This window comes from Xiphophorus hellerii, chromosome 13 (assembly GCF_003331165.1).
Source record: "Xiphophorus hellerii strain 12219 chromosome 13, Xiphophorus_hellerii-4.1, whole genome shotgun sequence".
Lineage (NCBI taxonomy): Eukaryota > Metazoa > Chordata > Actinopteri > Cyprinodontiformes > Poeciliidae > Xiphophorus > Xiphophorus hellerii.
The window spans coordinates 14,349,349-14,375,335 of NC_045684.1; the positions used below are offsets into that span (position 1 = coordinate 14,349,349).

Sequence of the window (25,987 nt, forward strand, 5' to 3'; positions counted from 1 at the left end):
CTTTCTTCTTTTCGTCATCAATGTTTTTATTCTGCCATTTGCTTGGTCACCATGATCTTACCTTTTCATTCCCTTTGTCATTTGACTGAACTGAACCAAGTCTTAGACAAAGCAGATGCCACCCCCCTTTTAATACTCTGGCATTAATGGATTTGAGCAGGACTTGACCATGTTGCACCGCCCCACTGTTTTCAAAAGACATAGTTGATCCAGAGATAAAAACCGAGGAGAAACAATGTCAAAGTTGTTTGAGATTGTTTGAGGGTTTTTGTTTTATGTTCACTTACTAATTTTTTTTGTGAAAGTTTGTCTGTTTCGGGGTTGAAATGTGTAGCAAGCACAGTTCAACTCTGTTACTAGCTTGACAGTAAAAGATTTTTATGTTGATGTTCTTTTGTTACAACTTTACAAGGGTGATAGCTCCTGAGTCAGGAGGTTTTAAAGCACTCTTGAAACCTTATTCTACTCAGTATTCAGTAGAACAATTACGTTATTTTTTATTTTTTAAATTTTTTTTTCAAATTGTCCTTACATGTTGGATCAATTACTTTGAGGTATCTTTTAATATTGCTTATGATTATTTGGGGTTTTTATATTCTACATGTTAAAAAAATTATACCTATTAGATCTTCGTTGAATTATTAGTTTTCAGAATCCCAGTGCACTGAAATGTAATCCATACAGAGTATCTGAATATGCATTTAACAATTAGCCAATGAATAATGGTAACCTTCTCACTTATATCCAAATACTGGACAAAAGTTCTATCAGCAGTCAGTGCAAGATAAATGTGTTTGCCCCACAGTGGCTGGCTTCATCACCCATAAGATTTACTATGAAGGTGGGTGGTTTTGTGAGATGTATGTTTTTTTTCTTGACAAATATGGGAGAACAAAGAGGACAGACAAGCTTGGTAGATGTGTATGGGATTGTGCTGCTAAAGCTACATCCTTGGGCCTTGGTTATGAAATATAAACATTATCAGCAGCCTTGCTGCTAATTCACCTGCACATAGTACAGTGTTTGTGTGTTTCTATATGAGTGCATGTGTGTTGGACAGCTCTTCCATCTGTGAGCCAACGAAGCACTACCAACAAGTCACTCACCTCTTTCCCTCCTAACATTCGCCCTCCGTTCCCCTCACTCTGTCTCTGTGAGTCTCATTTTTCCTCATTAGACATCTGTCTATCCACCATCCTCTTGTTGCCTTCCTGTCGGTCAGGTTCTCTCTAATGGAGTGTTTTTTTTTTTTGTTCCACATCTCTCCCCCTTTTCTATTTCTCTCGCTCTCACATTGTCTCTTTCAGAAATTCCTTATCCTTAGTGTTGTTTGTCAAATGACCTCCATGGCATTTTTTTTTTTGCTCTTTTGAACTTGTTTGGTCTTCATCTGTCTCTGTGATTCTATGTTTCTCACAGTTTCTGCATTTGTCTGTTTTTTGTGTCACCATTCATTTATTATTAAAGCCAAGGCCACCAAGGAGCCTTTTGACTCAACCCCTTTTGGCTGGCATACAAATCTTACACAGTCCACATACTGTACATGCACACAGTTCATTTCACTTCTTAACAATGTTATTACTTTCAGTCTTCAACTTTTTGAAGACCTGAATTGGCATCCTTTTTCACTTCTCCAACCTCAACTATTATTTATTTTAACCTCAAATTGTATTATTTAGATAATACATTCACCCGTTCAAGCTTTCCTCTACCATTTCAGAGACACATTGTTTGAATCTGAAAATATTTGCAAATGGTCAGAGGTGAGGAAAATTGGCTCCTTAACTACTGTATTAAATTATGAAGACAAATAGCTATAAAAAATATAGAAACAACAAATATACTACAACCTATTCCACCGATAGACATTTGGACCAATAGTTGATTATGAATAATTTTTATGATCTGTGATCGCATCAAAACAACTATGAACAACATCCTGCTGAGATACTTATCTCTCATATAACCACTTTTCCTTCCAGTAGACTAAGAGTAGATTGCAGAAAATTGCTTCACGATATCTGTTGTGAAATTGGGTACTGCATGTCACCAAATATGCTACAAAAGTAGAAACCGGCAAGGAGGTCATTTTCCCAGTATTGAGTCGAACTGGGTTCTTAAAATCAAAGTATAGTCCTACATAAGAGGCTGCACATAAAGTTGGTGGGTGGGTGCCTTTGTGACAAACTGAATAAGCCTTCCTGAAGCGCTACAGACAGGCTTTAGCTGTGGATGGTACTATTTCTTCCTGAACAGGTTTGTTAAGATCACTGGGCACCGTTGGCTGCCAAAGAATATTTCAAAAAACATATCAGTCACACCTCTATGCATGAATATGTATCTATGTATATCACTTTCGATTTTTTGTTTATCTCTACCTACTCTGTACATTTGCAGACAGAAATTTAGGCTTATATTGTATGGAGGTCATTGATCTGCGGCAAATTTAAAGTCTTGTTACAGATTCTAAATTAAATTAAGATTTGAATTTTTAATTACGCTATTGTAACACATAAAAAGCTGTTATCTAATTCAATTCCTTTTTAGCTCTGGCTGTATGTTTTTGGGTCATTGTCCAGTTGCAAAGTGAACCTGGGCCACAGTCTAATGTTTTTTAGGTTTACTTCTTTTCCCTTGCTGAGGAAAAGGCTTTGCCCAGCACATGCTACTACTACATTACAGCACTGCTTTTGTGTGTTCAGGGTGATCTGCTGTGCCACTTTTTCACCTCACATAGGATTTTAAATTTGGGTCAAGCAACTCAGTTTTGATCTCATCTGACAAGAGGATCACCTTCCAAATTGTCAATGCGTCCCATGGCTTTTGGGAAACTGCACTCAGCACGTTTTAACTCTTTTTTTGGGGGTGCGGGGGTCATCTTGACATTTTTTCATAAAGCCAGATTTGTACAACTGAGTTGTCCTGTCAAAGGACTTTCACATCTGAGCTGTGGATCTTTGCTGTACCTCCAGAATTGTTATGAGTCCTTGGCTGCTTCCCCTGTTCATGCTTTTCCTGCCTGACATGTCAGTTTAGGTGAACTGCCCTGTACCAGTACATTTTTGCCTTACCATTTCCATTTAGACTGTTTCATGCTGTATTGCTGATTTATCATTTCCCTTTTGACGATCTTTTAGAATGCATTTAACAATTTAATATTCGATAAGTTTTCCTATGGTCTGCTTCGGCACCTCAGCTGAGGAGACAAAAATAACTAGGTGCAAAATAGCCTCTTATTATTAGTTTAAGATGTGCCAAAATAGCCATCGGCCATGCATTATGCAAATTCTTTATATGGTAATGTTGTTATGTGAATAAAGAAAAGGCATGCTTTAGGCATTTCAGCTAAATGGTTTATGTGGGAAAGGGTAAGTCCCTTTAGTGTGATCTGTGGACTTTCTAACATTGTCCACAATTTTCAGCCGTAAAGAAAAAAAATACAACCTGAGGGGTAGAGGGGAAACAAACAAATCATTTATCAACTTTTTAAAATGAAAAAAAATCTATATTTTTTATGAATACATGAAAACATAACTCTTGTGATGTTGGTAAACCTGAATTTTTATTTTACTTTAGGTAAACAGCAAGAAATTGCCATAAACCAAATAAATAAAAAAGCTAAAAAGAAATTTGAATGCTCTACATTTATTAGCCAATCTTAAACACCCATTGATAAAAATAGCCATAGTAAGATATCTACCAATTTTTTCCAATATTCTTGGAAAGTAAGCCCACCTCCTAATGGCTGTTATTTTACAGATGGTCATATTTCCGTAAACACCATACACAGTAGAATTTATGATAGATTCTGTTTTGGAGAACTGGTCATGTCATACTGCAACAAAGATTTCCCAACATTCAGACAAACAGCTCTATGCTTTGCAGCGAAGAAACTTGTCCTGGAATGTTATGTTTGATTTAAGGCAAGCATTCCCTTTGCTTAAGTCTCTAAATAACTCAGATTAGACTCATATGTACAGGAAACATTGTTCTAGGGGTTGTGATATTTGTCTTCACTCTTTGTGGCAAACTTGAGACAGGACTTTGTGTTTTTCTTAGAGTACAGGTTTCCTTCTTGTACACCTTTCTTCAAAGTTATGCTTGTACAGTCTCCTTTTGATTATAAAGGTTAACATAAGTATATTAAAAGTAAGAACCTACTGTACATCCCGTATAAGGATTTTGGGATACTTTTTTTTAGCATCTCACGGTCTGCTCTCTGGATGAACTTGCTTGGGTGGCTAGATCTGACATTATTGCCTGTCATTTTGAAAGTCTTTGACTTTTTGCATATTTAAATTTTTTGTTCCTTTGTTTCTTCAAAATATTCCAAGTGTGTTTAAGTGCACCTGAATGAAACAGAAAGCTGGCACAAGAAATCTTGGTACTAAATTATCTAGACCTGTTTAGCTTTCGGATCATGCTCTTTCACAAAATCAGTTACATAAAGGAATGTAATATTAACTTTGCCAATTCTATTTTCAACAATAAAACAAATACATTTAGAGGCTTGATGTGTGGCCAGCACCAATTTCAGCTCCTCTTCTGTTTTTGTGTGATCAGTGATTTAATCCCTCAGGACCTACAACCATGTTCCATACTCACCACCTCATCTTGCTTGGGAGAGTTTAAGTGCTTCACCAGTGTGGAGATTTTGAGAACTCCACCACTGCTTTCTATAATTCAAAGGGAACAGCTGCCAGTTGGATTGATGTAGAAATGAATGTTAGGAGAAAACCCGCTGCTCCACTTTGGAGTACTAGATAATTCCTGCCATTTGAAACAGACACAGGTGCACATTTGCCCTCACTCGTCCACTACTCACTGACGCATTGTTTTGACAAGGGATGTGGCCATTAAAGACACCTCAGATTGATTGGACTGCCAGGGAGGCAGCGGTGTGTGATGAATCTTTTAAGATGCCAGACATGAGGTCTGTGAAACAAGATATAAGGACCATCAGTTAGAAATGGTCCAAGCTAGATTATATAGTTCCTTTATTACATTCATTAAAAATGAGCAGTTGATGAGTGAGATTTGCAGAAGTAGATGTTGAAACCAGTAGCAGTGGATAAATTAAAACCCAGTTGACAGAAACATGACGCCATGCATGATCACTTTCATGTATCTTTTAATTGTTATAACCCTAATAAAACACCTACTGTCCCAATATTTGCACAAATTGAGTTTCACCATATTTTCCTATAATGAGTCATTGTGTTTAGTGTTAGAATTTTCCGTTCTTCATTCTAAGACTATTTTATCTTTTATCTAACACTATTGTTGGAGACTATTGAGAGCAGCATATTCATCAATCATCTTGCAAAGTGTTATTCAGCTGCTGTTAAGTAAATAAAGACTTCTTACTGAGATGACTACTTTAGCGTACAAGAAGCCCTAAAGATTTTTTAATTACTTGATTGGCAGCATTTTCATTTTTTCATTTCAGATGTCTGGACTGCATTTGATTGCCACAGGTTCAGATTTGTGAAACTTTCTCTTCAGCTGTGAAAATAAAATTGGTTTCCTCCCAAAATCTCTTCCCATTTTATTGTCATGAACTCAGTGTTTAATACATTGACCTATTTTGTGAATTGACTGTATCGTTACATCCTTACTAAGCATGTGTACTTAGAGTGATAAGCTTCAAAGAAATGGAGCACAATAAAGGTTGTATACATAGGTTATTGACTACATTGTTCAAAATAGTTCCTAGTCTACCACCTGGCTGATCACCTGTTTGTGATCAACATTGCCTGATTTACCAGGCCCTGTTGTCCCTATTTTGTACATACAAGATGCCATTTTCAGTGGTAATGAATAATTTGAAAAGCTCATTGAGAGGAAACACCAGATGGTTTCTGGTCATATAGCAGCAGCATAGTGTAAGTGGTAGAATATACCAAGTCATGTAACAGCATCCTTATGGCAAGTTCTTTGTGTATCAATTATAAATCCTTAACATTAGATATAATTTGGGTTACCAGCTTAGAGCTTCCCACAAGAGTTTTCCAGTGTTTAGAGTTAAATAAACTGATAAATATTTGAGAAGGCACTAATTTGTTAACAAGCACCACCACTCAAACAATTTTACACCAATTGTGTGACTATTTGACACAAGATATCTTTTATTTTGGATTTTGAAATTTGGAGGAATTGTTGTTTTTGCCCCTTTGCTTTTTTGTATCTTTACAATTTAGGTAGAAAGCTCTTTTTATTTATCCTCAAAAAAGGTTTATGGATGAAAAGACCACAACTGCAGATGTCCAAAATGCTGAAGGGGAATAGTTTAGTTACCTTAACTAAAAAAAACGTTTACTGTTAATTATCCATAATACAGGTTCTCATTTGCATATTGCCAACAAAACAAGGAATAGGCCATTTTATTTCCTAACATAAACAAGCAATAGTTTATTTTATGAATGCTGAAATATCACATAAACTGTTTTCCTGCTGGTTAACGACAGAATGGATTATAATCATAAACAACTGTTGTAAAAGCGCATTACATTCACAGACATGCCCATCAAATGGTTATCTCAGGTTATAAAGACAGTTTCAGTAGGCTTTTTTTCATGTTGTACATTTTCTAATGCAAATCTCATTTTATTCTCCTTGTCCTCAGTCTTGCGTGACTTTTATTACCCAACACAAAACATTTCATGAAACACAAAAGCATGAAATATTAATTCACTACGTAACAATAGATGTGGTTCAGATGCATGGTGTATAACCTTGGAAGTGGGGACAAACAGCACAAAAATGGCTGGCTGCTTCCTTCTCAGCAAGTGTACATATGCGTGTGCTCCAGAGGGCGACCTGTGAAAGGCAGCACTTACTTAATCACAGCAGCGTATACACAGTTTCATTTTCTACACATGAATTATTGACTTGTATAATATTCTGGATGTTCAGTAGCACTGAATCACCAAATTTGCCATTTACTCATTGAAAACCCTGTGCTATAATGGCACTGTTACTACCATTGCAAATTAAAAGTACACATTGCGCATTCCAAATGCATATGGCATTTGGTAACTAGGGAGATAAATGAAATGGACAGTGATTTACCAGGCAATGTTGTCCCTATTTTGTACATACAAGATGCCATTTTCAGTGGTAATGAATAATTTGAAAAGCTCATTGAGAGGAAACACCAGATGGTTTAGAGCTCATTAGGCTCTTTGTGTTTACTTTAAGCTGAGGCGATATTTGAAAAATGCAGCTTTAACCTTTCCTAAGTAGAGTCTTGGCAGGGTTTAATTGGTTTACTTTCTTGCTTTGATATTACATTGTGCACTTAGGGCTAGATGTACACCCACATTTGTTTGGTTCAGTGTTCACTTAGGTTTCATGACATGTTTTTAGATCGGTGAAGGAAGCAACTGTTCCATACCAGTTGGGGAAAAAAATGGCAAGAATGCCCTCGAGATATGGGTACTGCTGTTCTCTCGCCTGCCCCTTCTGCACAGTTTATGACATGACATGTACACTGTGAAACCCTCTGATGATGCTTGAATTTCAGGCTTAATACAAGGTCATACACCAGAGTCTGGGAGGATTTTTTTTTTCATTAGAAAGGATCATTTTGTGTCTATGTCAAAGAATGGAAGCCAGTTGTTCTTAGTTTTTGTGGCGTTCACTTGGAGTTATAGATATTGTAGATACATAGTATTGAGATTGAACAGATTTATGTTTTTCTTAATAAATATATATTTCTTATTGGCCTCTTGAAATAAAAATCACAGCAGATGTGGTGAACAGCTACATAAATTCTCACCAAAAAATACAAACCCAAACAAATTAGTCCATGAATCATGGTTAATGAACTGCAGTCATGTAGCAAATTAATTACAAGAGGTTCTTGTAATTTAAAGTCAGGTGTGAAACCCAGCCATCTCATGTGGGATTGACATGTCAATGTACCCCAAGGCTGACATTTTATTCTAAGTGGTCTAAGTATCTGCACATCGGTTCATGAATGTGGGAATGTGACCCTGGTGTAAAAGTGGCTTCAGTGGCAAGTGGAACTAGAAAAGCATTATACAAGATCAGTTTATTATTATTATGTCCTTTTACCTTTAATTCTTTGCAGAAATCTGAAACCAATGGTTGGTTAGATTTGAGCTAAATGTATCCTGGTTCCTTTATCATTTCTTTAATTACATGAATTTTGCCTTTACCATGTTCTGAAAAATAACCCCACAACATGTTGTTTCTACTTCCAAACTTTGAAGTGTTTAATTTTGCTCTATACTTCACAGCAAATTTTGCATAAGCGTTTGAACGCTTTTTCTTCGGCAGTAGAGTGGAGTCTTGCACTGTGAATATGCACATACCCTAATGCAGTTCACTGTATTGTGTTGAAATGTCTTGTGAAAACTTCTTTTGCAATACTTTGGTAATGAGAAATCATCATATTAGTTAGGACTAAATAAACAAATATTTTATTGGCTTTACGGTAATTTTGCACCTACCTTTGTTCATGATTCCAATACATATTCTTTGTTTCATTCTAGTTCATAAGCTGATTTGTTTTGTTTTGTTTTTTTTGTGTTTTTTTTACCCCTCCAGGGGGTCTTTTGTGGGCTCTAGTGTCCCTTATATGATAGTAGGCTGACAGGAAACAGGGAAGGAGAGGGGGGAAGACATGCGGCAAATGTCGTCGGGTCTGGGAGTCGAACCCGCGACGGCCGCGTCGAGGACTCAAGGCCTCCAAATACGGGTCGCGCTATCCCCTACGCCACCACGGCGTAGGGGATAGCGTATAAGCTGATTTGTTAATGAATTTGTACTAATTTTTTTGCATGTGTGGATTACTTGAGTTAAACACCTAAAAGTGTTACTTATCTGTCTGTTATTTTGATGTTTAAACAAAACAAGAAATACAGAGAGATTTATGAAGATGAAATTTGATGCATTTTTTTTCTAATACTCACTTCCCATTAAATCAATTGTCAAAATCTCATCTGAATCCCTGCTTTGAGCCTGGCAGAGGTGAGGAAAAAAATCCCAGTGTAATAACTGAGATAATTTTCATTCTGCAAAGCATCCTCTCTGATGTCTGCAGTGTGAACAAGTCAATTTGAGCCCCCCCCCTTTCAGGTCAAAGAATCAGAAAACTACAGCATAATTAGAGTGGCTGAAGTTCACATTTCTTCCCCACACTGTTCAGGAGTACTAATGGACTTTGTACTCAATTGCTCTTCTCCTGTGGCTATTGTTGACATATTAGATTATTATGCTGTGAAGTTTAATGTGTTTATTGCATCTTTGATATCATTTTGGAAACACAGCTGAGAATGAAGCACAGCAGGTGGCCCTTTCTGGAATATATTAAACATCACCCTGCGGAAACTGACTTCAGCATTCCATCAGAATTCCGAATGCGGTGCCGAAATCAATTTCAGAATGATGACGAAAAAGGAAACAGCCAACCAAAAAAAGTCTCATCTCTCCTGAAATGTATACCTTACACTCTAAATCCTTAGTATGTGCTGAGTTTTTTCCCAATATATATGCATTCTGTGTGGTTGAACGTCAACATATGTTTTCCCATGAACAATATGGTGTGGATATGATGGAATGTTGTGGAACCAAATGGAATGAAGCTCAATATACAATCGCAGAGGGAAAAATTTTAACTTGCCACCACACACATTGAATTTGTGTCTCACACTCACACATACACGACGTTCCTCTTTAAGTGCCCTAATCCCCTTTGTGAATCTGTCAGCCTTGTTGTTACAAATACAATAGGATTATTCACGTGTGTATGTGTGCACAGTGTGTACATATCAAAGACAGAGACTGACTGTGGGAGTGTGATTGGTTTGTTTATGAGTGTGTGTGCTGCTGGGGTGAGCATGTGTGTGTGTGTGAAGAGAGGGAAAAGGAGTCGCTCTACAGGAATGCTCCAACTCTAAGCCTGTTTTCTCTCCGAAGCAATTTGTTCTCCATTCTTACGCTACGAGAGTATGTGTGTCGTTGTGTGTGTATGTGCTAGGGCCGACTGTGATTGGTTGAGTCTGCGGGTCTCATAAAGACGATGTCATAATGGAAATTAATGCAATACATCACAAACATGCACGCCAGCTCACAGACACACACAGTACATATACTAAAGTGAAACACACACAAGGTACAAAGCCTTGTTCCTGCCATGGGCCACCTCTGTAAATAATACTGAAAGCGGGAGAGGAACAGAGGAGAATAAAGGAGTAGAAGACATGGGGAAATAGAAATTATATGTTAAGAAATCCGACACACAACACTCTAATCAGAGTAATAGAGACACACTTGTGTGACAAGTAGAATTTCTATAGAAAATACTTACTTGTAACTGGAACATCGATATTAATGTAAAATGTCATTAAGAAAAATGGAACCAACTTTTGGCAGATCAATTTCCTGCAGACAGGTGAACCTCCTCCCCAGTTTCAAGTAATTTGTAACCACAAATTTTCTTTGAGGTTTGCCCTCTATTTAGCTCCATCCGTCATCCCATCAACTCTGACCGGCTTCCCTTATACTGCTGAAGGAATGCCTTTGTCAGAGCAGGAGACTTCCTCCATATCGTTCCACTAGGGCCTGCTACAAGTACAATACTGTATTCCATTGGGATTTTATGATACAGACCAACACACAATTGCATAACTATGAAACATTTGGAAATGGAAATAAAAAAAAATAAAAAAAATAATTTACAAATATAAAGGTGAAAAGACTTGCCACTGCTTCACATTTCCATTTATGTCTGGTCTTTGTGCTATTCTAACACATGTACAGTACAGACCAAAAGTTTGGACACACCTTTTAATTCAATGAGTTTGCTTCATTTTCATGACTATTGACATTGTAGATTCACACTGAAGGCATCAAAACTATGAATAACACATGTGGAAATATGCACTAAACAAAAAAGTGTAAAACAACTGAAAATACCCCTTATATCCTAGTTTCTTCAAAGTAGCAACCTTTTGCTGTGATTACGGCTTTGCACACACTCTGCATTTTCTTGATGAGCTTCAAGAGGTAGTCACCTGAAATGGTTTTCACTTCATAGGTGTGCCCTGTCAGGTTAATAAGTGGGATTTCTTGCCTTATAAATAGTCATGAAAATAAAGAAAACCCATTGAATTAGAAAGGTGTGTCCAAACTTTTGGTCTGTACTGTACATGCTTTCACCTAAACTATTTCAGTGCAGCTCTGGCTGTGTGTGTAGGGTTGTTGTTAACCTCCTTTCAGGAAATCTTATGTATTTTGTAGCCTCTAACAGGTTTTCTCCCAGGATCTAGAGCTTCTTATGTCTTCTTTCCACTCTTCCAAAAAGGTCAATTTTGTGCACACTTTACAGTTACAATGAGCCTACTGTATGCTTCTCTAATCAAAGCACACCTCACATAGTCAGTTTAGTTAAACACTAAAGCCTTGGTAGGTTTGCAGTGATAGGTTACTAACTTAATGACTTCTGTAGGCCTTGGTCTGCATTGGACTTTATGCAGACCAATGGCTTCAGAAGTCTAAGTAATCAAGGATGAATGAAAATGCAGGTCACCCTTTTCAGATTTATATTTGTAAATAGTACTGAAAGCCATGTCCCTTTTCATTTTATTGTACAACTAGACATGTGTGTTGGTTTATTACATAAGATCCAACTGAAATACATTGAAGTTTATTATTTTTGCATGACATAATAGGGAAAACGGTTAAATATTTATCATTGAAGTTTGTTACACCTTATTAAATCCAATTCATGGATTTTTTTTGCTGTTTTTTGTATTATGAGTATTTCTATGATTTCCATTTCTATTAGACCATTAGAAATGTTTATTTACTGAGGATGTGTTCAATACTTATTTTCCCCACATTGTAAATTTCTAAAACTTGGAAATTTTTCAAGTTTTAGAACTTGAAACTAGCTGCAAGATGGCAGCTAGTTTGTTTTCTTTAAGATAGACACATAATGATTTGTTCATACATTTCAGTGCAAATTTGTAATATTTTTATTGCCTTCAAGCAGAGCTTGACCACCTGATATTGCAGTTTCAATGTGAACATGTAGGAGAGATTTTGTGCATGTACAGTAGGATGCTGCAGCGGTTTATCTGCCATTCCCAGCTGTCTCTGGCAAAGGTCTGCAGAAGCACCAGGTAAAAATGAGGACAGGGGGTGGAAATGATCAGCAACTCCATCACTGTAGCTCTGCACAAAATTAATTCACCAATCATCCACTGACCAGAGTTAGTCGGTTTATACTACAGCTCTGAAAAAATAAATCCACTTTGCTTAAATATTGTGTAGCACCTCAAACATCTGCAGCACATTATTTTAATAGCCCTTTTTAAAGGCAATTTAGTTCCTTCACTTTTTGATATGATAGCAGTTTAAATAGGCAACTGGCAAAGTTTTGCAAAATCTGTTATCCTTGAAAGATGCTTGTCTATAACCAGGAGAAAAGTCAGAAAGTTATTGCCAGTTATTTCATAAAAAGCTCCTTGTTGGCTTGTGTTAAGGTGGTAAAATGTTTTATGCACTTTTGCAACAATCTATAGTTACAGTAGCTAATCATATCCATATAATACAATCTAATTTTAATGAGATTTGGGTTGTTCAGAAAACCTTATGGCACACTCCAGACTGACCAAACAAAAACGATCATCTATTGCCAATGTCTTGTGGTGTGTGACTTCAAAGCAACTATAAAAAATCTGTTTATCATTTTGTATTTGCAATCTTTTTAGCAGTTAATACTACAAATGTGGGCAACATTTAAGCATGCTTTGTACAATTATAACTACACACATCTCTTTATTGAAATAAATGTAAAAATGGCTCTCTGGTTCAGATAAGGTTCCTTGTCCGAAATGGTTCTTTAATTCAGGCCTCTGAGATTTGTGCAGATGTTTGTCTTCTATTGAATCTGTGTCATTCCAGAAATAGACAAAGAGAGTTGCGGTGACCCTGGGACCCCTCTCTACGGAGTAAGAGAGGGCGACAGCTTCTCAAACGGGGGAATCCTGAGGTTTGAGTGCCAGTTTGGCTTTGAGCTGATCGGAGAAAAAACCATCTCCTGCCAAGATAACAACCAGTGGTCTGCGAACATACCCATATGTATATGTAAGCACTAAAAGTAGATGGAAATAATTCATGACATCTGGGCTGGCATGTTCTTGATATCTTTCTCTCTGACCTGTCACCATGGTGACAAGACAGAGATTATTATGGCCTAGGGCAGTTGATGACCGATGACGCTCAGAAGATGAATATTTAACAGAAATTATCTGTGTGCGCGTGTGTGTTTTCCCTCTTCCTCCTGCAGTCCCCTGCATGTCCAACTTCACAGCTCCCTCAGGAACAGTCCTCTCCCCAGATTACCCAGAAGGCTACGGGAACAACATGAATTGTGTCTGGCTCATTCAGTCTGATCCAGGCTCGAGAATCCACTTGGCATTTAATGATTTCGACCTTGAGGCACCATACGATTCCCTGACTGTGAAAGATGGCGAGACAAATGATGCCCCTGTCATCGGGAGGTTCTCCGGAGCCGAGAGTCCATCCCACCTGACGTCCAACACCAACACTCTGAGGCTGGAATTTCAGGCCGATCACTCCATGTCTGGGAGAGGATTTAATATCACTTACAGCAGTATGTTTCAGTTCCAGCTCTTCTTTTGAAACCACACCCAAGTCTGATGACTGCCAATTCTATAAAATCAAGAATTCATTTAAATAGAGCCTAACAACATAAATTAGGCTAAAATATCTTTAAAAGGAGGTTTTAATGCCCTCATCGAAAAAATAAAAAATTAAAGAACAAGTGAGAAACAAATTCACTGACATGAATGTGGAGAAACTCCAACAAACCTTAGTCAAAGTAATTATCCACAAATGGCATAAACTGCTATATAACGCCAATGCATAGTAAATAAGACACAAAATTACAGTAAGGTTCATAATCTACCAATCTATCATTATACCATATAGAGCAAGCATGAGATTTATGGTCACTTCTTAATGTCAAAATTTGTTTTATAGCTTTTAAAAATGTTTAATCTACCTCAACAATAATCAGCAGCCAGGCACTTCTCCAAGCTTCTGCTTAGTGCTGTAAAACTTAAATTAACCAGATTTTTTCTTTTTTTTATAAAAATCATGGAAATGATGCAGCAACATTTTATGCATGAGTGGTGCATGAAAGATGGCAAAAAAGAAAATTAAATGAAATCACAAATTTCATTTCATTTGTGACTGAAGCAGACGTTATGAGGGAAGAAAATATGGACTTTTGCTAGCAGCCGGTTATTGGAGTATCGGAAACAATCAGCAGAGGTGTAAAAAGAAAGGAAATGAACAAAGAAAGAACAAAAGATTGAAGCTGTCATTTTCCATGAATATTTATGATGGGGCTTTTGAAATGCCATCAAAACAAAGACAAACATTTAAATTGTAAAATTACCTTTCCTACATATTTATATATATAATTTTTTCTAATCTCAAAAATATCATTGTATACATGTCTTCTTGTAATTATGATTTTTAAAACATATATATTTACAGCGTTTGGCCACAATGAGTGTCCGGACCCTGGTATTCCCATCAATGCTCGTCGCTTTGGAGACAGCTTCCAGCTCGGCAGCTCCATCTCTGTGGTGTGTGAGGACGGTTTCATTAAAACCCAGGGAACCGAGACCATCTCCTGTCAGCTAGAACGGGGAAAAGTCATGTGGAGTGGGCCCATTCCTAAATGTGAAGGTAAATAATGGCAAGATTGCTGGCTAAGCTATTATATAAGGACCAGTATGTCATCCAAGATATCATTATGCACTACTGCACTATACTTTTTTGCTGTCGAAAAGAAGCGTAAAACAGAAGGAAGTTACATGAGGAGTGTCAGTTCCTGTAGCTCGCAAACATATTCATACCCTGTGAACTTTTTCAGTATCTGACACATTAAAACTGACCGGACTTTGAGTGAAAGATCAGCACAAATGAGCACTTAATTGTGAAGTAGAAGGAAAAGAATACATGGTTGTTAAGGTATGGTATCCATTTGTAATCTGGTCCCCTGAGTCAATGATTTTGCACTGACCTCTTTGAAGGATTTAAAGCCCCAAACATCTTTGGGGATCTTTATTTTTAGAGTTGCAAAATATTTAAATGTTCTCTGAATGAGCAATGGAACATTATTTTTTAATTGCTTTCTGAGATTACTATTTAAAAAAAAAAATAAAATCTAGGTCATATTTTTAGGTATACTTTGATCTAAATAATGTAGATGCCTCTTTAGCTCTAGGCATATAATTGCTGTTTTGCTACAAGGTGAACCTTCACCCCATCCTTAAGTTTTTTGCAGCCTCCAACAGGTTTTCTTCCAGGATTGGCCTATATTTAGCTTAATCTTTCAGTCATCAACTCCTACCAGCTTCCCTGCTGCTGCAGAAGATAAGCATCCTCACAGCATGATGCTGGGTAGTATTGTGTTGTTCAGGGGGGGGATTTTTAATGTCAGCTCTCTACTATATACAGCATATAGTTCAAACAATAGTAGTCTCGTCTGAGAGCTGCTTTTTCCACATGTTTGCTGGGTCACCTACTGCAAACTGCAAACAAGATGTTGTATGGCTTTTTTCCTTTATCAGAATGGCTGGATTTATGTTGTGCACATATTTGTCCTGTTGACAGATTCTTTGACCTGAGCAATGGTTCTCAGCAATTCCTCCAGAGTTCCTAATCGAGGCAGGACTCCAGAGTTTAATCGAGTCCTGCCTCAATTAATAATGCTCCCCTTGCCTGTAATACACAGCAACCGTATTTTAACTGAGAATAAGCTGCACACTGATTAACCTTTTTTATGAATCAAATGACAATCTGGAGGCAGTTTGGTTACACTGGACTTTATTCTGGGGTGTCAGCAAAAAACAGAGCTAAATACAAATGCACACTGTACGATATTAAGTCAGGACATGTCCATTGTAGCTGACAGCTGCTGTTAATAGAAACTTCCATTTTGTATAAATGAGCCTTGGCAATATTGCTCCAGGTTGTAAAGACTCATACTAATTTTGTCATTGCAATTTTTCTCGTCCAATTTTTACAAACCCAAGTAAAGTGGCTTCACACATTGAGTTAAACTTTAATAAGAATGTGTAACATGCTACTGCTATTGGATTACAGCATACTAATTTTAATTAAAATGAACTCTTCCTGATTCCTGATTAAGACAGTTTCAAAGTAATTCTAAATTATTCACAGCTATCATAATGATAATGGTTTTAGAAACTTTTATGTATTTAACTTTTCAGAATAAATCACAATGCACTTTACATATAAGTGGTACATATTTTATGGCACTCTTACATTACACAGAGTGCACAAGTCATCTGCACACACTAAATGAAACATGAAATGAAACTCATACTATCATGTGTAAGATTTGTAGTTTAATTATGGTTGGAAGATTTGTTTCCGCAAAATATTGTGATTTATTTTTGCTCAAAGGAATCAAATGACATTAATAATTACATTACATTAACAATGCAATTCAAAATTTTCAGAGAAATACTTAGATTAAAAACGAAGCATTGTTAGCCACAGTAATGTGACAATACATTCAGCTGATGAGATGATACACAATACGGATCGAAAACAGAGGTGACAATATTATTAGTTTTTAAGGCACCTCATATTACATCACCTTTCTAATTCACAACATGGAGCAAAATTCATTGACACATACACACACCTATGAGTTTATGTTTAAGCGAGATATGGTGTATTTCAACATGGATGTTGTGTGTCTCAAATGATTTGCCATTTGGCGGTCAAGTCAATTTGTAGTGAACAGTATAAATTGTCCCAAGAAGTACTTTATTCTAACATGTAAACGTAGCCTACTGGTTTAAGAAGCTTGATCTTGTGGAAAAAAGACAAGAATCAATAACTTTATATTTTTGTCTGTAAGATTGCCTCATTTTCTCAAACTCAACTTGCATTTTTACCACATTTTATATAACTTACTAGCCGATTTTAGATGATTACTTTTTACTTCTACTTGAGTAAAAATATGTTAATGTAAGGGCTACTGTACTCACCTCCGATCCTAAAGTTCCAAATTTTGCTAAACAAAATTGAGCTGACTAGCTTTTGCTGGTTACGGAAGCACAAATCCATCTCTTGCATGGGATCTTTTACACATCTAGTAAGGCACTGAACCATCGAAAATAACTAATAGTTTATGAAACGGATGCAGATCTTGTATCCAAGTGAATAATAAACTTAAATAATTCCATACTGCTGATGAAAACTCAAAGTCATTACAAACTCTGCACAGTTGTTGCATATGTGATGAATCAACTGCAGCCAGTTTGGTAGCTGTGATTTTGCTTTGATGTTACTGTGAAATATGTTCAGAGGGCCAGTTTGGTGCTAACCAGTGCACCAGCCTTGAAGAAGATTGCATAAAGTAGTAATTGACTTGCCTGCCTTTCAGCCTCTGCTGGAGATGATTCACCAATCTAAGCTGCATGTAAATCTTTCAGAATATGCATGTTGCTACTTCTCATACATTACTCATCAGACTGTACTTACATGTAGACCCAGATTATGCTAGAGTGTTCTCATTTTTCCATCTCTGACATTCCTCCTCCCTTCTCCTCCTCTCTTTCAGCGCCATGTGGCGGCCATTACTCTGCTCCGAGTGGGATCATTCTGTCTCCTGGGTGGCCCGGTTACTACAAAGACTCCCTCAGCTGCGAGTGGGTGATCGAAGCTGAGCCAGGACGTTCCATCAAGATCACATTTGATAGGTGAGCCATAAAATTGTTTTGTTTTGCATATTACTAAAGCCCTCAGAGCAATGCGCTTTTGACAGGCATGTGTTAACAAGAAGTTTATGAGGTTTTACAAAGGAAATAGGGATCTCCATAATGTTATAGGCTATAAAATTATGAACGGCAGCTTATTTATGAGAAGGCATCAGTATTTGTTTTATATTACACGTTATTTGAGTTCTGATCTGCATAGAGTGCACAAAACATTCCCTTAAATCAATATCTATTACTTTTACTATTTTTCACCCCTTTAATGAGTGGATATGATAACAGAAAGACTAGAGAATTTTATTCTTGAGAGTTTTCATAAAATCATAGCTAAAGTTGAATTAATTGTCAGGGCAATCTAATGTTATCCTCTTACAGGTTTCAGACAGAGTTGGGTTACGACTTCCTCGAGATCCATGACGGGCCGAACCTCCTATCGCCTCTGGTTGGCTCCTTTAATGGCACCCAGGTGCCCCAGTTCCTATTTAGCAGCAGCAACTTCCTTTATCTCCTGTTTACCACTGATAACAGCCGCTCCAACGTTGGCTTCAAAATACTCTACGAAAGTAAGTTGGAGAAAAATGCACTTTGTGTGCCTGAGCTGACTGGAAATAATGTTGTCCCTGCAGGTTCTTGGGGGGGAAAAAAATGACCTATATTCAGACACAATGTACTTTTGGAGATTATACTTATAGTAAGCAAGCATTATGCAAAAAATAATACACCCAATTGTCTAACCGGTATAGTCAGGACAACTATGGTCAATGTTTGTAGAAAAATAAATACATTTGGTAGGCTTTTTTGAACAAATCAGCTAAACTGAATTTTGTTTGTTTTGTTTTCCTTTTTCTTAAAAAAATACACTTATTCAGGTGTTACAGTGGACAGCTATTCATGCCTTGATCCTGGTATTCCTGTCAATGGTATTCGTTATGGACAAGATTTTTCCATCGGATCCACAGTTTCATTTGGCTGTGATTCAGGCTACAGACTCAGCCACGAAGAGCCACTGGTGTGTGAAAAGAACCACTGGTGGAGCCACCCCTTACCAACATGTGATGGTAAATCATTCCAAAGCACACTTTTTCAGGCACATACAGTTGAAACCAGATATTTACAATTAACTGTAAGGCTTAACTTAACCAAGTTAGTTTAATCTAAATCCAGGATTATGAGGGCTATGTATGTTTTGGGTTTTTTTCTTCAAATGTGTGTTTTCCCTTCATTATCCTTGGACAATCTTCTTAGAATAGTTTGCTGGAAATCTGATCGGTCCTTCTGGCAGAACTTGTTTAACTAGGATTTGTAGGTCACCATGCCAACACACATCTTTTCAGCTATATTCACAGATTTGCTTTGAAACAAAGAACTGCATCGGAACTTAGTGATGGCCACTGCAAATTATTGATTTTGTTACCCTTAAGGTAAATTACCCACAGATGAAGACCAACCATAATTTTTTTCTTCCACTTCATATGTCCTACTTTCTGTCAAACCACCACATTAAATGTCAATAAAAAGCATGAAAGGTTGAATTTGTAATTTCCCAAAATGTGAAGTAGGGCTACGAATGCTTTTGGAAGGCATACTGTCCAGTACTATGTACAGGGCTGAACAATTTCCTTGTAAGGCAACATCTCTGCTCTGTTTTAACAAATGCGGTCTTCCACAGCAGTTGTGATGTGCTCTTGCTCTGTGCTTTCATGGTTTGCAACTGTTCAGCACACCCTCGCCTGTCAAGTTGACTTCTAAGACTTTAAAATCAGGGACCATCTCTTTCCTCTACTCTCCAGTCAAGCTGTCAAGCAAGTGCAACTCTGCAGTATGGTTGTGACTATCCCAGATAAAAGAAATCCCAGCTTTACGAGTTTTAGTTGCAAGCATTGGGATGTCAAGGTAATGCTGTTGATTGCTTTAGCAGCCACTAATATAATCAAACCACTTTGTGGTGGCGTATCAGACAAGATGGAGTGTTTGTTGGCTTTAATTATGTTAGCCAAACAGAAAAAGAGCCCACATCATTCATTGTCTTCACCTGAGCAGCAAGCAACAGGCGCATTCTTGGACCAATATGAGGATTACTTCTTTGATTTTCTCATCCTGAACACCGCTGTCTCATGATGATAGTGTTATACTCTATCCTGGTGCTGCTCTGTTTAGGCTCATACGACTCGTAGGCGTCTTGCTGTCAGCTGCCTGCCTTTCGAGACTAATCAAACACCATAGATACCCTTGACTGAAAAACAAGATGCACGCACTGAAACGGGAATATTTGCCTTGACATTGGAGCAAGGACAAGACACTGCACGCTTTCTTTGGAGCACACAAAAACTACAAACAGGGCTGTTTATCTGATAATATTCTCTTTAATCTGACAGAGCAAAAAAAATAGAAAATACTTGTTCTGGTTTTCAAAGACGACTTGCTCGGTAAAATAAATGACTAAAAATTGGCTAGAAACTTTGATTTTTTTTTGTTGTTTTTTTTGGCTACCATAAATACAAAAGGGCTAAGTAATTTTGGTAACGATTTTAAAATTAATATGCCACTTGTATTTTGTGAGAAAAGTTATGCGTTATTCAACAGCCAAACCACTACTTAAAGTGCGTTTGCTTTGAATGTTGCCATGCCTGCGATAATCTAAAGAAAAGATTAGTTGTCAGTGTGCGCGCACAGCCGTGAATGTGCACTTTAAGTATGCGTGTGCGCTTGCGGCTTCTTTATCCATGTGCGCCCTGTCACCTTCTCTCCTGTGTGAGCCGAGAACACAGGAAGGTTTGAGGTAAGGTTGACGAGAGCCTGTGTTGCCTGTCACCTCCTCTCTCTTCTCTCTCAAATCAGAAGCCTGAGGTGGGGAAGGGGGGACACAGGAGGAGGCAGGGGAGGAGAGAAAGCTGTCTTTCTCCTCACCCGTCTCGCTCACTTCCAATCTCAGTGGTGCAGGAGAGGTGGGAGGAAAAGATGGATGCGTCACTGCAGCATCACTTTAGTGGCAGCCTGCATACTATGGCTTGGTGGCTCTTTCGCTTCGGAAATCCCACTGTTCCATGTTACTAGGAGTGTTTTTTCTCTGAGAATATAGTTTGAGCACAATATCCTGCATACCATTAAATGTAAAATGTCTTGAAAAACTATTTATACCTTTATTCATGCCATGCCAAAGGATCACATTTGAGCAGGACACTAACCCTCAACATACAACCATTTTTAAATCAATACATATTTATGTGTTGGAACGGGTCAAACAAAATCCAGATCTAACTGCAATTATGAATGTGACCGAAGGCCTGCTACAGCTGGTGTTATTACATAATCAACATCTCTGAGAATACAAAGTTCTCTGCTCTTTTATTTGCTTGATCTTTTATTTTGAGTTTCTCCATCTTTGAAGCAGTTTTGTTTTGTTGTAGGTGTTTTTTCTTTCTTGGAAAACAACTTAATGCAAATCATTTTGGCTGCAATACATTTTAGGTGAAGAAGCTTCTTTCTCATCTTCCTTGTGAAAAGTGGTAAAATGAAAGTTAATTTGGCTGAAATGCACCGTGCTCCCTGCCATTTCCCCTTTAAAGAGGAGATGTCATTGCCAAACTTACACCACACATCACACACTGCCCTCACTCCTAAACATGGAGGTGGCAGGATCAACTTTTCTTTAACGCAGGCAAATAAGTAGGCATTTATTTCAGCAGAGGCAACACGTAAAACATTGATAACTATGATTATATTTGCGGGACATCTAAATTAAGACTATTAATAGGCTTTTTAAATCAATATTGAAACTTAGAGATACAGACATACTTAAGTTTGTAAGCTGGTAGGAGCTATATACAGGGTAATCTTGATGTACCTGTTACAGATAAAACAAGATTATGCTAAAAATGTTGTTTATTGAAGTGCAAATGTGGCTGAATCCAACTATAGGACCACATTCTGGGGAGTTTTATTACTAAAATGTTTTGAAAACTATTTACTACTTTCCATATACTTTGTAAAGTGCTACTTAATCCTGGTATATTAAATTCCATTAGAAAGCTTGATTTTTATTTTTTGTTATGAAACATAATATGGAAAAGTTCAACAAATAGGCCCTCTGTTAAAAGGGTCTGTATGCAATTTGTCTATACAAATAACCGGTAAGCAATTGAAGCTCTATTTATTGATGCACTAAATTTATGAAAAACATCAACACAGAGAGTCAAATGAGCCCTAAGAAGTCCTGCTGAAAGCAAATGTTGTTTGTGATGTACATTTGCAGAGACGAAAGTGAGTCACATTTATTCGACTGATAAAAGTCTGTGAATAAATTTGAAAAGGAAAGTGACTAGTTGATCCCACCAGCCGAACAGAATCTTTGAAAGCAGTGAGCTTTCAAAAATTCTGAACTGAACTTTTCCATGAATGGTTTATCAGTCGGACTTTCCCTAAACTGGGATATGTTGGGCTTTGCATCAAATATGCAGAAGCTAAAAATTATATCAATCAAATATTTGAATGAGTCAAATTTGGGGAAATCCTCATTTAACCTCATCAAGTCATTCTCAGTATTTAAGAATGAAGGGAAAAAAATGAGATAAAGTTGAAGAAAATAAAGATAGGGCTGCATTTCTGATTTTGCTCACAGCTCAGTATTTAAAGTAAAAAGCTTCTTAGCAGTAAATAATTAATTATTAAGATTTCTGTGTGTGCATGTGTGTACGTTGATTCTTGCTATGTATTTGTTTAGTTTAGAAATATTCTCACTCCTCACCACACGTTTTACAGATCCTGTTCAAACCACAGCAGTTAAATGTGAACACCCTGACACCCTGTAGTGGTTTGAGCTCACTTTCACTCCCTTGTTGACCTGTTGCAGTGATTGCACAGCAAAATAAAAGAAGCTTGCCGTGCACTGCAAACTTCACTGCAAGTGAAACCACATTTAAATGCTGGTTTCACTTGCCAAATTTGGTGGTTTGTTCTCGAAGCATGGCCAGTACCTTCTTAAATGTCAAGGAAACTTCAGCAGAACACTCAGACCTGACCTCGCAGCAACTCTTCACCCGATGCACTTTAGCTGTAATGCTATGGCATTTTGTCACTTTATTGTAAAACAATTTTGCTCCTCCTTCAAACATTTAGTATGAAATCCCAGCTCAAGGGAGTGGAACGGAAGTAACTGGCAACACACAATATGCACACGTTAAATGCACAGAATGAGCGACAGAATTTTCCATGGTTTTCAGACCTGATATCTGTGCAAGTGCAGCTGTCACCCTGTATTATAATGTTCATGCGCTGAAACGCTCTGAGTTTTGTGCTGAAACCATGATGTTTGGTTTCAAATTGTTAACATCTGTTCTGTCAATGAAGTGAAGACCTGAATATTAACAGAAAAAATGTGAAAATAACCTTGGAAAGCAATTTTGACCATGTGTTCTTAAAGTGTTTACATCTTATACCTTGAAAACGAGCTAAGTAACTCATACAAGCAGATTTAAAATCTTTACATCAGCACAAACACTTCCAGTCCAGATGGTCACATTCTAACAATGGAGCTTTGTATTTCAAATATTAACTTCAGTTGTGTGTTTCCCACACACTCCCTTGCAAACGTTAACAAGTTCACTGCATATATTTCATTTGTTTGATGAGCATGAGTTAGGTGTTTTGTACAGAGGCAGATGCAACAACGAAGAACAACGAATTCATATTCTACCCCAGTAATCAATGCTGGACACAATAAAAGAAGCACTGAGCTTTAAATTGTGTTAAGTCACAACTTGGACCTTGAAGGTCCAGATTTAATTGTAAACAAACTGTTTATACATCACTTGTTAGGAGCTTGCATAGATTTACTTTTCAGTTTCCCTAGAACACTGCTTGTCTTCATCTTGCTTCAAGCTGTGTGTTTTGTAGCTTGGGATGTTGTTTCAGACCAATGAAGGTCAACAATAGAGGCTACTAACAACAGATAGATACTTCTGTTGCATTATCTCACAAAGGAGAACGTCCTCATTAAGAAGAAACAAAACAACATCATCAACATCACAAAGGTTTCCAGTTTTTTTTCTTCAAACTGGTTTCAAGGCAAGTTGAATTTTAAACCTTGGGCCTCCAACTTATTAGTGAGGCTGGGTGGAGTTAGTTCATGATAGCCATTGATCTGTCAATCAACGGCATCAACTGCCTGTCAAGTTTATAAAGACAAGCATTTTAAACTTCAAATAATTTACTTTGTTCATTAAAATACTTGAACAAAGTATTAGAAAGCATCATAATAAAGATAGAAAACGATGTACATTCATATTGTTAAGGAGTCAACACATCTGACATAGGTGATTGAAATGAACACTGATTGTTTTATTCGGTCACAGTGTCACTTCAAACCCCTGAAACCTATCTCAAGGTGTGACTTGACTTATATGGCTCCCCACCCTGAGTACGTGCCATAGTTTTGGGGGCGTCACAAACACCTACATTCAAGTAAAAAATTATGTGTATTTACTAACTAGGTGAATGTTGGCTCTATTATCACCAGAACTTCCACTGCTTGGAACAAGATTGTGTCTTATTTATTGCAGTAGTTTACTTTTATTTCAAAGTTAGAAATAAATAGGAGCTTATACCTACCCTTCATTATCATATGTACCCATAAAGAACATAATGATCACGTCCTCTATTAATCTAGATCCATGCCACAATTGTATTTTCAAATTAGTCATAACATTTTAAATACTTATATTTTAAATACTTAGACACACTTTAAATTGGTGTCTAATGTTCAAATAGACACCAATTTAAAGTTTGCTACGTTACTCACAGCTCTTAGATTATGTTTTCCTCTGTGGCTCCCTGTCTCTTTCTGTCTGCCTGGCCGGAAGCAGCCATGTGTCAGTATTTGTGTGCGTATGCCTCATAGAGGTGGTATTAAAGGTCCACAGGGAAACATTATCTGTTTTAGCAATCAACAATCTGATGCTAACCCTCTCCCTGCCTCCCGTCCCCTGTCTTTGCTCATCTCTCCCTGCGTCTGCCCCTCTCTTCCACACTGTCTCTCTCAATCTATCCAGCACTGTGCGGTGGGGATGTCAGGGGCCCCTGGGGAACCATCCTCAGTCCTGGCTTTCCAGACAGCTACCCTTCATCTCTCAACTGTACCTGGACGGTTGAAGTCAGCCATGGGAAAGGCAAGCGAGCTGCAAAGATCCCCACTTCCTAATAGATAGAGACAGACTGAAACAGTACAGTGTGACACGGCAAGCTCAGTGAATCCAGTTACTTTTGTGCCTCAGCAACGAACCTGCATTGCAAGCATGTGTTTCTACAAACTCAGAGAGATGCTCCAGATTAACTTATCTGGCAACAGTACTGCTTAGTTGCACAATGGTATTTTATTTAGTAAGAAATACTTGCAGGATTTGCAAGTATTTATTTAGTAAAAACATTTCTGCTGATTAGAACTTAATATGCATGACGCTGCTCTGCCTTCATATCAATCCGTTCTTGCGTTTCAAACAGGCGTCCAGTTTCAGTTCAACTCCTTTCATCTTGAGGACCAACATGACTACCTCTTGGTAACCGAGAACGGGAGCTTCCTGCAACCTCTGGCTCGACTGACCGGCAATGAGTTGCCTAGCAACATCAATGCTGGTCTCTATGGCAACTTCAAAGCCCAGCTACGATTCATCTCTGACTTTTCTATCTCGTACGAGGGATTCAACATAACTTTCTCAGGTATTGTACTTCCTTGTGGATCGGTCTTAGTAGACTGCAGATGAATTCACAGGGTATTTCTCTTGTCAGCAGTGGAGCTATGTTAATACAAGATTGATTGTCTCTGAATCGCATCCTAGAAGGATACAAAAGTTAAATCTAAATTTCATCCAAACACATTTAGGAAAAGTATAAATGTGTTTGGAGACAATGGAGAATAAATATTGTCAAAATACTTGTGCAGCACACTCTAAAACATGTTATTGCTTAAAAGTTTGAATTTATCAACATGTTTCTTCAGGTCAAGAGTTAAGAGAGGGGGAAGTTCAAAGTTACATCTTCCCCTCATAAAAAAAACCATCCATGCCCTTTTCAGCGTTTCTGTCTCTCCTGTACAGGAGCTCATGAATCTCAGTCCATGTTGTGGGATGTTTTATAGTCTCCCAGATGGCGTACACTGATAGTCAGAATGTAAC

The 25,987-nt window shown here is 37.6% G+C and overlaps 1 protein-coding gene across 6 annotated transcripts in view; it reads left to right on the plus strand.

The window, feature by feature from the left end:
* Positions 1-25,987, plus strand: part of csmd3b (CUB and Sushi multiple domains 3b) — a 642,306-nt gene that overhangs the window by 522,462 nt on the left and 93,857 nt on the right. For all 6 annotated transcript variants that reach the window (XM_032580262.1, XM_032580264.1, XM_032580265.1 and 3 more), the window contains 8 exons: positions 12,937-13,119; positions 13,322-13,648; positions 14,560-14,754; positions 17,669-17,807; positions 18,198-18,385; positions 18,692-18,880; positions 24,869-24,985; positions 25,317-25,532. In XM_032580262.1, the coding sequence (XP_032436153.1) occupies positions 12,937-13,119; positions 13,322-13,648; positions 14,560-14,754; positions 17,669-17,807; positions 18,198-18,385; positions 18,692-18,880; positions 24,869-24,985; positions 25,317-25,532 (1,554 nt within the window). The remainder of the gene's footprint in view (positions 1-12,936; positions 13,120-13,321; positions 13,649-14,559; positions 14,755-17,668; positions 17,808-18,197; positions 18,386-18,691; positions 18,881-24,868; positions 24,986-25,316; positions 25,533-25,987) is intronic.